Below are 15,137 nucleotides of genomic sequence, written 5' to 3'. Positions count from 1 at the left end.
AGGAAGGATGGCACCAGTTAAAAGACAGCTTATAAACGGGGCCCTTACACATGGTAGTGGGCTGAGTGTATGCTCAAATGTGCACAGGCAGACAGCTTCCACTATAACAATCATAAGATTTAAAAACTCCAACAAGGAATCTAAGATGGAAGAAATTATAGGGTGGGTGGGGGTATATAAAACAGAACCAGAGACAGCCCCTTACTGGTTACAAAAGAAAGCACCCCTAGGTTTTGGCTAACCCACTCCTTCATGAAGTTGCAGTTAAAGCGGAAACGTACAGTACAACCCACAGTGAAATATGGTTAAATTAACCATCTTTGTATGTTGAAATAATATTTAGCCTGCTAAAAGAGCATTAGTGAATGGAGGGAAATCGTAGAAGTGGAAGCAGTGTTAAGGCACCTAGCCCATTTCCACGTAAGCCATGCTGATGATCTCCCTGATGCATTCCCTCCACAGCTCTGAGACACATGGCAGTAATTTAGAACCCTATTTTCTACTTCCTAAAACTAACATGCAGGATCAACCACTTCCAGGGCACTCCCAAGGTTAAGCCCCTCTGCCAAATGACACAATAAATATGACAAACTAGATGCCTGAGGCTGTCTGACTAACTCTACTCATGTTCCTGATGAGACTCCTGACTGATCTGTGTCCACCATTTAAAACACTTTACATCGGCCCTATGTAACAGAAAAATAAAGCATTCCTAATAAATCCTATTCCTCAATCTTGAAGCTTCTATTTTTTATAGAGTAAAGCTTTTCCAGGAGGTGAAGACAGACAGAATCGTGCCCTTGAATTATTTCTAGTGAATAGCCCATTTTTTTTTTTTTTTTTTTTTTAATAAACCAGAAATCTTTTTGGGAACGTAAATGCATGTCCAGAGCTCAATGAGTGCATTTCTTTAGGTCAACCTTTTTACCTCACAATGCCAGATGTCAGAACATGTCAGGATTTATAACTATGTCCTTAACAAAAAATAGCAGTCTCTGAAGTAACTTACTTAAGCTAGATTAAGTTGGGATAATAAAATCTCACTCGCTCAGATATTGTGGGGATGATTGGACTACCTTTTATTTCGTTTTCTTATCTGTGTATCCCTCCTTATTCTTCCACCTTCATTACTGTCCTGTATTTTTATTGTTTGTTTGTTTGTATCTATCATCATCACTTATCCCCTGGCTGTTTTTGTCTTTATTTTTTTCTTTAAACAACATTGCCTTTATATTTTTTGCATTGCTAAAATGTTTCTAATTGTTTTCTCTCTTTGTCGATACATTATTTCAAGCCTTTTTTTTATCTTTACTCTAATCACATTTGTGTCTGTCTTTTTCTCCTCTCTTTCTCAGCAGGCTGTGCCCCCATCGAACTACGACATGCCTGTGTCCATTCCCGTTAGCAACCAGAACAATCTAATCTACAGCCATCCCGGCGGGTCCCTAGGCAACCACAATCTGTTGCCTCTGGCACACCATGGTTTACAGAGAAACAGCATGTCTCCTGGAGTGACACACAGACCCCCCAGTGCAGGTAACACAGGTAGGGCCTTACATGCATTTAGGAGCCCATGTACATGCTGTTATCCCATCTGTCTATCTTCTCAAGTGTGTAGGTGTACCTGTCTGTCATGCTAATAGACCCAGACTGATCAAATGTGTGATTTAATTCATGACAGCTACCCACAATATTCCACCTTAAGGCAGTCAGCGGGCCTCAAGTCTTCTCCTTTTAAGTGTATTTTCATATTCCCTGCTTAGTATCTTTCAAAAGTAACAGTAAAATGAAATAAAACAATATTAAAACCCAGCCCGCAGTTCTATTTATTTAGTGTGAGACTATACACTTGGGATGTCTGGCCCTACTTATAAGCACTGAGTTGCTGGTGACATAAGCAAATTGGGCCTGTTGGTTTGTTATTGTTGTCCAAAGTCCTTTTTCTGTCCCTATGGTCTGAAGGCTTTTACCACACCCTCACCCTGTCATTACAACTGGATGTTAGAAACGCCAGCACAAACTAAATATGAGTTTTGGCGCTTGCAGCATCCACACCAAACCGCACACGATCTTGACCCTCCCACTCTTCCACCTCACATGTTTTAAAAATAATAATGTGTCATTTTTCTTGGACAGCAGCTTATTGTCCAGTTGCTCAGCATGTTAAGGTTTGAGTTGGGAGTAGCATTACTTCGGGTATCAGTGTACAGTAATGTACTGCCACACGGTGCATTGTGATTAAAATGAGTGAGAGACTAGAGGCAGAATGGATGATATGTGGGTGTCTATCCTCTAATGGTTTTTCTCGCTTTTGCTTTGCTCGTTATTTCATCTTACAGGTGGCCTCATGGGTGCTGACCTCACCACTGGCGCAGGCACCAGTGCTGGTAAGAATGGCCTCCTCTGCTAACACACATATGTCTGCTACGAGACACACCTCCACACACAAACACACTTGCATACATGGCACCCACTCACCCATTTGGGACCATAAAATGCATGACTAACGCTAACCCAAACCCAAGTGGAGATTTTGTCCATGATGTGCTGAAGCTAGTGGTCGTGGAGTTCATCTGGGAATGTTTGCTCAGTGGCTCAGCTGTGACACATCCTGCCTGCTTTCAGCTATAAAATGGTAGAACAAGTGGGGAGAAACAGAAGTAAATTTGCTTTGTATACAGAAGCAGCAGTTTGCCCGGTGGGCCTTTTGAACAAATGCAGGACTTATGAGTGTACAGTTAAATTTTATCTTGTTTTTAAAGGCTTTTTATTTGTGTCTGCAACCATAATTATTCAGTGTTTTGAGTTACTTGCTATGCCATAGCGTTCCTGTGGAAAGTGGAGCAGCCCACATTTAGAAAACATGTGTAAGAAATCTTATGCTTTAGCTTCTGTTTGTCCATGAGTTTGCCCCTGAGGACATGTCAAGCTCAAGTTTATTGCAAAGAGACTCCCCTTTAAAGGGTTAAATTTTACAGCCGGTGCATATAGTGCACAGTGTAAAAATGGAGAATTGGGGACGTTAGTCGGGCACAGCTGGGTAGCTATGTCTGGCCCCCTGAGGCTTCATCACAAGGGGTCAGTGCCTGGTTTCTCTGTCTGGTCACTCATCACACACACAAACACATACACACGCACAACAGGACCGTTTGTTGTGGCGTGTGTTCCATTGACGGCGTTTTGCAGTGCATGCTTCAAATGTAGCCTTTGTGTCACCATGCTGGAGGAACAGAGGCGCTCTGTGAGAGCTGTGCATCGCTCGGCAGCCGTGAAAAACACAACGTGGAGAGAAAGTCATGTGGCAGCTGAAAGATTCCATTCAATGCTCTCTTAAATCTCATCTGGGGGGGTAGAAAGAGAGACTTTGAGGGGGGGAACCCAGTGATAAATATCCAGTGATGGTGGAAGCATGTGTGCAAAGGAGAAACTGTGGGGGAACACAGATGGAAGTGTTCTAGGAACTTGGTCAGCCATTTTAATGATGTTCGTCTAACTTCATCAGTATGATGTCTCCCAGCCGCCATGACAGCATAAGGAGTGTTTTATTGTTTCTATTTTTCTCTTATAATTTTGATCAAGTGATTGTACAAGTAGCTACCAAGCCTCTGCGTATGTTTTTTTTTATTACCTAGTGTGGACTAAGTAACACAAGCAGGGCCCTGTGTGTGTACCTACGGATGTTCATCTTTCAAGCGTGCATGTGAATACATCACCTCTTTTGTACCACATTCTGCAAAGACAGTAAATAGGGACCTTGGTAGTTCTTTTTTTGAGCAACATATCATGCTTTAAAGCAGAATATGTTTCAATCGTATCTGCGGTTAATCCTTGAACCATGGCTTGTAAATTTAACAGTTTTGCAAATGTGCTACATGAAACCCAGATGTGAGAGTATATTCAAAATCACAAACGATCCCCAGGTAATTGTAGTCCAGTGTAAATGGAGCATGTCACTGAAAGGCTTAGTCATCACAGCTTCTCTATGGAAATATTGCAGGTGATTTGTATGCACGTGGATGTTTGCTTATTTGTACAGTATGTATTCAGTCTGTCACTTCCTTTCCTATCTAGGAGATAGTACTATGTGCTGAAAGAGACAGAAAGCAAGAGGAAGAGATCTGGTGAAGGAAGCTCTAGATTAAGGCCCCAGCTTGTGAATACCTTTTCCACTTCCATTTGTGTAATTAAGTAGCTGTCATTTGTGTTCACTCTCCTCACCAAAGTTCTGTGAGGAGTTAACAAGAAAGTCCTGTCACCTCTCACCTTGATCACACACCAATTACTTCTTTAAATGAGATACATGAAGGGTACATCGGTCCGACATCTCCAGTCAAAATCACATTGAAATGTAAGTAAAACAGTACACGTATAGTAACTGACAAAAGGTCATGTTTAACTGATTCAACTGATTAAACATCTGCCTCGGTCTTGGCACCGCTTTGCCCCAAGTGCACAAGTTGTAAGCGTGAACGTGACACCTTAGTTCAGTTGGAGAATTCAGGGTTGAATGCACATTTGGCCAAACCGCAACGGAAGAGTGTGTGTGTATGGGGAATAGAATGGAGCGCGCCTGTTAGACCACAACAGGACATCAGAAATTTGTTCAGTAACAGTAAAATGTACATGAGTTTAACCACACCTTTTTTGTGTGTTTGTGTGTGTATGTGATGTGTGTAAGAGGGAAAGAAAGAAAAAATGAAGACAACCCCCTACACACATGCATCTTGAAATGCCCTAGCAAACCGTAGAACTAACCAACATTGACCTTGGCCGTCCCCCTACACTGCAGAAATAGCATAAAGCTGTTTATCTGAATCTCAGATCAGATGTTCTCAATATGTGAGTTTTACACAGCAACAAAGACTCCTCACTGAGCTGCGTTTAATTTTGGTACTTCCTCTGAACAGTTGACACCAGTCTTTGCTGCAACTACACTGTGCAAAGAAGCTCTTGAGGAGGAGAATGGAAATGAACTCAGAGTATCTTGTCTTCAGCTGATGTAATAGTTGAGTGTCTGTTGAATGCAACCATCCTAAAAATCGGGGTGATCGCACTGCAGAATAGAAAGATTTCAGTCACAGTTCTTGCTTCATTAACGTAATTGGCCTGTGATTTTGCTTTTGAAGTGCTTAAGGACTGGCCTATGCCACTCATGATTATAGTCATCTAGCATATAATTGACTGGACTGCAGCCATCTCCACAGGGTAGCAATACACAGATGTCTGATTAACTGTCACCAAAAAGAAGTCCGTGTCATGTTGACCAAAGTGTGTATTAATGTCCCTCTATGGCTCGGTGTCTTTTTTATTCATCTGTACAGAAACACTGCTGTACTTCCTGCTGGGTTATTTACCAAAGCATGTGTATGCGTGTGTGTTTTATGTGTGTGTGAGGACTCATTCATCAATCTCCACATGCACCCACTCAGTCTCACAAAGGGCCAGCCATCAGAATGAGAAAGCAGGAAAAGTGAAGAGGCAGCTGCCTCTTTGCTAATGTGAGAATGACATTGGAACTAAGAGAGTCCAATACAAAACACGTGCATCCATATGCATGGCTTGGGGATAAGGACTCAAACAGTGCGGCATATCTCAGAGTAATATTGTGTTAATGTATTCCTAATTTGCCTGAAAAATAGTGCGTATGTGGTGTCATGAAGATGCTGAACTTTACACAGCATAACATTTACAGTGACACTCAGTCTATGTTAGCAGCAGCTTTTGCTTGCATATACATCACATACATCAGGCCACTAATGACACAAAGGCACACACCAACAATAATGTGCACTGTTTTTCCCATCTTGTCGGCTTCATTTTCTCTCACCACTAGCAGTCGTTTACTTTTCAGATTGTTCAAGCTCAGCTTTTGAGACTTTTCATTTCCAAACAACAAAAACCTCGCTCTCAAATTAAACAAAGATCAGCAAGGGAAATTGCCCAGGAAGACATCTGCAACTCATTTTCCCCTGGAGTATATGATTAGGAAATTCATTTATGTCTAACGTATAATTCCTGCCTGTCTTTCAAGTGGGAACGTCCACACAGTGCCCTGTGTTCTGCCCCATGGAAGAAGGAAGGAGAAGTAAGGGTAAAAACAGCCCAGGGGAGAAACAAAGACTTGCTTGCAAATATGCTCCACTTTTAGTTTCTTTAATGATGTTGCTATGGCTTTACCTCACCAGATTTTAAGGGAGAAATGGGTGCTGCATTAGGGCCTGCATTCACAGGGAATGTGAATTGGTTGCAACACCAAGGCGGGTTTTTATTTTTTTTTTTTTTGTCAGGAAGAACCACAGAACAGTGCTGAGCTGCGATGGCCAAATGAGCTGTCTCATCCCTCTGTGGTCCCATAATTAGATGTTTTTACAAGATTTGCTGGCTGTTACAGAGCATATACGGTCTTCGTTGATAGTGACAGAGGTAGTGTGTGGATGCCTTCATTGTACAACTTCCTAACAAGCAGTTGGAGCCTTGGAAGCAGGAATAGTACATGTGTTTGACTATCTGCTCTAGCACTACGCACTGCTTCCGTGAGTCTCCTTGCAAGTACATAAATAAAATTCCGACCATGGGGAAGTGGAAATGAAACAGATACACTGAAGAAAAAGCACAAAGTGAAAATAGATTTAATTAAGCTGCACTTTCATGGACAAGAGGATTTTCAAGATCCCTTACATCACTTTTAAAACCTGCTTGGTAACATATTGTTGAGTCTTTTGATTCAAATATCATTCAACATTACTGGTTAATGTTTCTATTTTTTTTTCTTTTTCCCCCTCTTTTTTTTGCTCTTCTAGGAAATGGTTATGGGAACCACCGCAACTCACCTGGGCTGCTGGTTTCTCCAGGTGGAATGAACAAAAACATGCAGGCTAAGTCTCCCCCACCCATGAACTTAGGCATGAACAACCGCAAACCTGACCTACGTGTGCTCATCCCACCTGGCGCCAAGAACAACATGCCCTCCATCGTGAGTAATCTTTGCATCCGTCATTTCATTTAAATGTTCTTCGATTCCACATCAACCTTCCTCATTCTCTCTTATGACCTGTTTGAGGATCCGTTATAGTTCCTTCATGCCTTTTCTGCTGCTTTTATATCTTCATATCAGACTTGGGTTGATAAAGTTAGTAATGGTGACAAACTCAACTTCCAAACAACAAATTTCTTTCAAATTTACTCCTGGCCCAAGACTGATGTGTCTCTCTATGTACGCATATACTCTAGGCCCTGGTATCTCTTCCTCGTCTCTTTATGATATAGTGTTTTAAGTTAGTATAGTTAGAATAGTTCTTAGCGTCTTCTTTTTCTGTTTTTTTTTCCTTTGGTTCAATCCTAAAGTAATTCCATCCCTAGATCCACGCCTTAGAGCTCCTTTAATATGCTCACTCGTACTCACTAATTTGAATTTATTACCCTCCCCTTTTAATGCCATCAGTCTGAGGATGTTGACCTGCTATTGGTAAGTCAGACTGCCACTCAAATTTAGAAACCATAACAGTCCTAAAAGGGTCTAAAGAATCAGAAACTTTCAGGGTTTTTGATCATATGCTTGTCAAGATTATTCTTGAGAGCACAGTGTGCCCTATATAGCTGACAGTGTAACCTTCTTAATTTGTGTCCAAATGTGTATCTCACTGCAGAGATTGTTATCACATAGATAGTTTTATTTCTCTTTTTGTCTCTATTTTTTTTTTATTAAGAAAAGCAACTCTTACTCTGGAGTAAGTTCCACCTTTATTGTTGCTGACTCTGCTGAGCACTTGAATCTTACCAGATGTGACATTTTATGAGGACATATAGTGCCATCAAGTGGTATGTTGGAGTAAAAGCAGCCTGGCCTCTTTCCTGGCACATCTTTTATTTTTGCCATCTCTCTTTCATCTTTTTATGTTTTTACCAGTGTGAAAAATTTTGTGTCAAAACTAAACAACACACATTTTTAATTTCTCAGAATGTTGAAATAAGGGAATCAAAGAGCACACTTTCACTTTGCATTCAAGCCTCCATTGTTTTCTGACAGACCCTCCCATCTTCCTCGATAAAGTCCCTTTCCTCTTGCCTTTGCTTCCATGGGTTGTCGTGGAAACTGATGGTGTTACTATAGCGACTGTGGGCCCTCAGAAAAAAGGGTGGTAAATGATAGGGCTGGCAGGGTTCAGTCGAGCCTCATGTCAAGTGATTAATTTTCCCTGAAGTTGGCATCACGTTCACTCTCTCAGCATCTGTTGACTGAGAAAGATTTGACAGAAAGTAAAATTGCAATTAAAAAAAAAAAACTTTCTTGATTTACTGCAGTTCTGTCTTTGTTTAGTCTGAGAGTCGATTTTGTGTACTCAAGCCTCTCCTATCACTTGTCTTTCTCTGTGTGTTCCCTTCTTGTCACAGAACCAGAGAATAAACAACTCTCAGTCTGCTCAGTCTTTGGCCACCCCTGTGGTATCAGTAGCAACTCCCACTCTACCAGGACAAGGCATGGGCGGTTACCCATCTGCCATCTCTACTTCTTACGGTACTGGTATGTACCAGTGTCTTTACAACTTGCTTTTGTTCTCTTCTGAATTATTATTTGTTTTTTTTGTTTGTTTGTTTGTTTGTTTTTTTTGTTTTGTTTTGTTTTGTTTTGTTTTTTTCAATTCAATAAAAGACATCACTTTGTATATTTTTCAGCTAATGCATGATCATAGTCATATGAACATAGTCAAATCATTTATATTTTATCTATATTTGTTCAGATGTCAATCTAATTGCAGATGCGTTCCATTTTAAAATATTTAGTGTTATACAACCAATAAACAGCAGAGGGTGCTATCGTCCCACCTACTGACATAAAACACATAGGAGTTGGTTTTCAAAAAAACTGTGCTCATTTTGCAATTTTAAACTTCTGTGAGCATCATCCTCCTCATCTTTTCCCTGTATGTTTACACACAGAGTATTCCCTGAATAGTGCAGACCTGTCCTCGCTGTCTGGCTTCAACAGTGGCAGCTCCCTACACCTCAGCTCCATGAGCGGGTGGCAACAGCAACACCTTCAGAACATGCAGCACTCAGCCCTCGGACAGCTAGGGTGAGAAAACTTGCCTTCAGTTGTTGTTGGGAAATGCATGATAACACATGGTTTATTAACAGAAATAATTTCTCGAGATACCAACCCTAAGAAATCTAAGACTTCTTCACTGTTCTTCACTTGCAAGGTCCAACATAAATGACACTTTGCTGTTTCACATGTGTGTGCGTGCCTGCATGCATGTTGACGTGTGAGACTGACTTTAAAAAATCACTTTGTCTCTTGCTCTGTAACTCTGTAACCCCTTGCGTTTCCTTTCCTTCCAACAGAAATTGCTCTAGCTCTCACTTATGTCAGGGTTCAAATCTCTCGCTGCCCTCTGCTCAAAGCCTGCACATCAAGTCCGAACCTGTTTCTCCTCCTAGAGATCGCACCAGCAGCACACCGGGGGGGTATGGTGGTGGGGTACCACCTCCCCAGAACCCCTCGTCCCGCCAGGACTCGGGACGCTCCCCTGTTGATAGCCTGAGCAGTTGTAGCAGCTCCCATGAGGGCAGCGACCGTGATGAGCACAGGAATGAATTCCACTCACCTCTGGGACTGGCCCGGCCCGCCCTGGATGAGCGTGAAAGCCCCTCCATCAAACGGGTGCGCCTTTCAGAAGGATGGGCGACATGATAGCTCTGCCTCCTCCCTGGCAGTGCCCCAAGTTGCCCTGAGCGCCCAACAATGCAGCATTGCAATGCCCCTAAGTCAGCTCTCTCCTCCTCCTCCTCTCACTTGATATCACGAGTCAATCACCACCCAACCCCACAGCCTCTCTCCTTTTATCTCTTTAATGCTGAAGGAAAGAAAAGGGACAACCCCTTTTAAAAATCTGTTTGTAATTTCTTTTCCTTTTTTTTATTTTCAGTTTTCTTTTTTGCTGAGTGTGTGTGTGTGTGTGTGTGTGTGTGCTATACATATTGACATTATATAAACCAGTGAGGTGTTGTAATGGGGTTTTGGGGGGGTGGGTGTCTGTTGGGATGGGTTCTTGGGGTATTTTTGTTGGGGAACTATGCATAAACTGTATTGTGTGTGGATTAAAAAAAAAACATATGCATATATCTTTACACGTGTGTAACGTGTGTATGTGTATGTATATGCATATCAGCAAAAAAAAAAAAAAAAAAAAAAAATAAAAAAAGTCAGGTACTCTGTCTCATAAAATGTACTTACAATTTGCCTCAGCGATATATCAGTAACTAGAGACAAAAATTAAAAAAAAAATACAAAAAAAACCCAAATATATTAACATGAGAGCGAGTGTGTCCAGTGGAAAACACTTTAGCACTTGAGTTGGACAAACAGTATGTGTGTACAGTATCAGTTTGATCGCTAAATACTTTCTCTGCAGTTCTCCCTTGCAAAAATGTGTGTTATCATTAGATGATGTCATGTTGCAGGTTCAACGTATTTATGTAAATAGTGGGTGGGTGGGGGATGGGCAGGGGGTCAAAAATTGCCAGACATTTCAAGATTTATTAACTCACTAAATGAAAAGCTATTATGCAACATTTGAAGGATTGTACAGGTAAACCCAGTGTCAGGTGTGTGGCGCCTTTGATAATTTCAGCGCTCCCCTTAAAGAACGGAGTCAGGACCACCTTTTGATCTAAGAGCTGCGTTGTAATCAAGAAAACTCTGGATCTAGTATTAACTACTCAGTATTGATAAACAAAAAAGGAAAAATTAAAAAAAACAATTGTACGATACACTTGCTTATATTTTCATATGAAAGGAATACAATGCAAAGCATTTTTGTGGCTTTTTGTAGTTTCTATAAGCCAGAATGTGTTTTTTGATAGCTTTGCTAATAAGAGACGGATAGTTCACCCAGAGGGGAAATGACAGGGCTACGAAGCCCCAAGCCATGAAAACCAGACTGAAATCCAATGCTTTGCTGAACTGTTTTAACTTTGTAGAGGTTTGTTTTTAACGTGTATTTCTAATTATATATGATAATGGTAATATTAAGAATCTTTAAAAAAAAAATCTGTGAAATTAACATGCTTGTGTATAGCTTTCTAATATATAAATATATATAATAATGATTTTTTTCTTTTGGTTTCTTAGTGGAGTTTCTATGTGCAGTTGCACATGTTGTCTGGTTTGTTTCATTTAAATTCTGAACTATGCTGTTCAGACGTTTTAGACTAATCTTAAAAACCAGCTGGGAAGCATTGTGACATAGAAAAGATGGGCCTGAAAGCTGTAAACCAATATGCTGGTGGAAAATGTCAAAGACTTGAACTGGGGATGACCTGATAATAAAAAATAATAAATAAATAAAATAAAACAACACATGATGAACATTATTGCTTCACTGATGAGGAAATATGACTGACCCTTAGAGTCTAGATGCATTTTTCTGCATCAGATAATTCATAATGAATTCAAATCGCTTAAATTGAATCTATTTAAAACCATGAAGCATATTTCTCAACATCATAGACTTTTCTATTCCACCTTGAGTCTTTTCTAATTTTATCTCGTGAGCAAAATTTTTCATAAGCTCACATAAACTGTACAATGTTCCTTTGAATTAAATTTCCATAATGCAATTTTTGCAAGTGCATTGTGATAAATTACTACAGAACATTTCCAGGCCTAATTTGATTTCCTATTACACAGTCACTCCTCATGTTCCAGTCTTCAAAACAGGGTTCCACAGCACATCGCTTACAGTTGAGCTAAAGATACAAAAGGACAACCTGATCATGCTGGTATGGGAGAAGCACAATAGTTTATTTTAGATGGATAATTCATTTGATTTTTCTCTTTTTTTAAACATTAAAACTAGCCACATACAGGTCTCTCTCTGCCTCCCACTCCCGTATCTGCTGTCACTTAAGTGTTATAATATTTCTATGTGCATATTTCATGCAGGTTCACAATGTTGTTACTGTATACAGTCTGTGTAGTCAAAGGGGGCAGAGCCTCTTTAATGGTGTTCTCTCTTTTTATTTTTTAAACTTCAGTACAAAAAGTTTGAGAAAAAAATAAACATGATGTTTCAGGCAGCAAGTGTGGAGAAACCAAAGCCAGTGGCATTTCTGTGTTGTAAAATCAACATTTATTTTCACATTTGTTTATGGTTTTTGCAAGCATTGAAACAAGATAATAAAAGAATTTGCTCAAATGTACAATTGTTTTCACATTTCAATTAGTCAGTTGATTGTAGCTTTAGCTTTCAAGCTGCATTGTCCATACCAAACACAATGATTGACCTGTTTTGTTGCTTCCTTGTCCCCCTGTGCATTGCACTCAAAAGCTTTCATGCAAATGCTTATTTTGTTTACATTTTTTTCTTTTTATCTGAATCAAGAGGATCATTCAGGCCTATCATGTGAAACATGTGCTCATTGTCCTCTTCAGTAAACCAGATTACAGACTACCTGATTACTGAAACCAACACATTAATGCCAATATTTGCTGCCAGAGCTATAGTTAGAACAATCATTTTAACCAAAGACATAGAGAATTTTTTTTCAGAATTTTGTGTTTGTTTTTTGGTGTTTGCTAAATTTAAAGCCATTTTTTTTTTTTATCATAAGATGATCAGTTGTTCTTTTTCAGTATTACAAAGATTTAATGTTGGTACCTCAAAATTGACCCAGCAGTACCTCAGCTGATCTTTTGATAAGTCACTTGCAGTGCAAAGGGGAGACCACACCTGTACAGCCATGTGTAATAACATACAATTGCTTGAGGTCCCAAAATTCATATGGGATTCTTTGTTACTCCACTGTGTTTGTGGTTTATTTAAGTTGTGCTCAAAATCTGAAAACGTATTGAAAAAAAAAAGTAATATGTTAAAATAATTCAAAAGTCAGTCTGTAGTATCAATGTAGCTTGTATAAACCTGAAAAATGAGAAATGTTTGGAACAATTGTTTTCTGGAACGCAAGAGCGACTTTAAGCGGCATAAGCTGGCCTTTGTCGCCACTTGAGACTAGGATGGTATTGAATTAAATCACATCTCTGTAACTCAAGGGACTTGATTCAGCTGTATGTAGTGAAAACGTATGGAGATGGAATAAAAAGTCGCCTCTGCTGGAGGGAAAGGCTATTTGTATTTTGCAGAGATTTCAGTAAAGTTACTGGCTTTCTTAGTTATCCTGATGTGACTCAGTGTGGTTTCATTGTGTTTGACTTGTTTCCACATACATCCCAAACAGTTATACCTTCATAGCCTCCACAAAAGAAAAAAGAAAAGAAAAACATGTTATGATTTAAAAATGAGAGTCTGTATATTGCTCTTGAAAGGACTCTTTAAGACTGCATGGCACTAAAATATGAAATGAGTAACATCAACTTATTAACATTTCCATTTTAATAAATGTTATTTTTAAGACATTTTTTAAAGTTTTATTTAGTTTAAATCACAGTGACAGTGTTTTTTTAATCCAATACACATGTGTTCAATGCTCTTTATTCACAGTGTAAACATCATTTAAAAATATATATATTAAATACAGTGACATGCTCCAAAAACTAAAACATAAAAAAAAGATTATTTATCAATAAATAAATCCCCAGATGCAAACACACACATACACAAGGCCTAGGCCAATTTAAAGACCAAATCCATTCAAGTCATTCAGTATAATCCAACCTTTTTTTTTTATGGTTTAATTTCTAGCTTTAAATGTTGTCGCCTTTTACTTTAATTTGAATGAGACTTTAAATAGTAAAATATAATAGGCCAAATAATATTACTTAAACATTTATATTAAATAATGACGTTGCAAAGACAAGAAAAAACGTCAGAGGCTAATCGTGTTTTGCTGCGTCTCCACGTTGTTTCCCCTCAAAATTATTACAAGGAAATAAATAGGCTACATAAAACTGTCGGGTTTTTATATAAGTTCTAATTCATTTACAAAAAAAAAAAAAAACAATTTGGCAAAAAGATAAGTGGCCTAAATTCGTAGAATCCGTTCATAAAGTAGTGACACATCACGCTTTTTTAATCTCTTGTGCTTGTTGGGTAAATTTATTAAAGAAAATAAACTCGTTTAAAATATTAACCTGGAAATAAATATTAATGGGATTTGTTTTATATCACTGTAGAAGATTGCTTCCAAATGCATTCTTGCTTCAAAAAAATTCTTTCTTTTTTTTTTTTTTTTTTTTTTTTTTTTTTTACAAAAGACTCCATTTTCTTTGGCTTTTCCTCCGGTTATTTTCTTTAAATAGGTCTTAAAATGAACAGCTCAATCAATAAAAAAGAAAAGAAGAAAGAAACCAATTAGAAGCAAGTATCGTGTGGTGTGATTAAAAAAAAAGACTCAACACGTATTGGCTGGGTTTTATTCAAAAAGTTGCCTCAGCGGTCAAACAGCTGTTTTCCTCCAACAGCAACAAAAACACAACATCGAAGCTTCACTGAAAAAGCTGAATGCACACATATTTTTTATTGTACATTATTCTTTTTCTTTACAGAATCAACAATTTATGAACTCAGTGATTGACACTCAGCGGGAGTTGCTGCTATCTTTCTCTAACAGTTTAATTATTTATTATACATTTTTTCGATGTTGTTTGATAGAAGCATATAGATTGAATCTAAATGCATTTTCAAATATTATCTCATTAATCACGTAATGTCTGCTACATCGCTACATAATACATTTTATGTGGTCATTTCTAAAGCAACACCACGTTTTTTTGTTTGTTTCTCTCAATACCTAAGCATGTTCACATGTATTTTTATATATTCTCAAGAGACAGTCTTAAAATAAGGAACGTCAATGTCTTATTAGATTTTAAGAACAGATGGATAAAATGAGCAAAATCTCTTCTAAAAAGCGACATAAACAGAAAAGGCGTGTGGATGTTTGTTAGACTGCAACAGAATGAACGATTACAGTGTATAATGAAACAAAACAAAGAAACAAAACATAAAGTAAACGTTTAAAATATATTTCCTATTAAGTCAAAGGAGGCAGCTTTTTTATTTGCTCAGATTTATTGCCACATTTTCTGATAAGCGCGAAATTATTGTGTATTAAGTGTGTTTTTGTAGGTTTTTCTTTAACTTTCAGGATAAAAACGTTGCTTAACTGCATTATCACAC

General features: G+C 38.6%; 1 protein-coding gene across 11 annotated transcripts in view; it reads left to right on the top strand.

Moving 5' to 3' along the window:
* The window catches only part of mef2cb (myocyte enhancer factor 2cb), a 71,733-nt gene extending 57,540 nt beyond the window's left edge, over positions 1 to 14,193 (top strand). For 3 of the 11 annotated variants that reach the window (XM_041998535.1, XM_041998537.1, XM_041998534.1), the window contains 6 exons: positions 1,356 to 1,545; positions 2,340 to 2,387; positions 6,801 to 6,973; positions 8,392 to 8,521; positions 8,938 to 9,073; positions 9,343 to 14,193. In XM_041998535.1, the coding sequence (XP_041854469.1) occupies positions 1,356 to 1,545; positions 2,340 to 2,387; positions 6,801 to 6,973; positions 8,392 to 8,521; positions 8,938 to 9,073; positions 9,343 to 9,691 (1,026 nt within the window). In that variant the 3' untranslated portion in view covers positions 9,692 to 14,193. Of the gene's footprint in view, positions 1 to 1,355; positions 1,546 to 2,339; positions 2,388 to 6,800; positions 6,974 to 8,391; positions 8,522 to 8,937; positions 9,078 to 9,342 lie in introns of those variants that run through there. The other 8 variants (XM_041998544.1, XM_041998539.1, XM_041998536.1 and 5 more) reach the window with 4 other exon arrangements.
* Positions 14,194 to 15,137: the final 944 nt, after the last annotated feature.

The sequence above is a fragment of the Melanotaenia boesemani genome, chromosome 11 (assembly GCF_017639745.1).
Source record: "Melanotaenia boesemani isolate fMelBoe1 chromosome 11, fMelBoe1.pri, whole genome shotgun sequence".
NCBI lineage: Eukaryota > Metazoa > Chordata > Actinopteri > Atheriniformes > Melanotaeniidae > Melanotaenia > Melanotaenia boesemani.
This window is presented reverse-complemented; position numbering and strand designations above follow the sequence as displayed.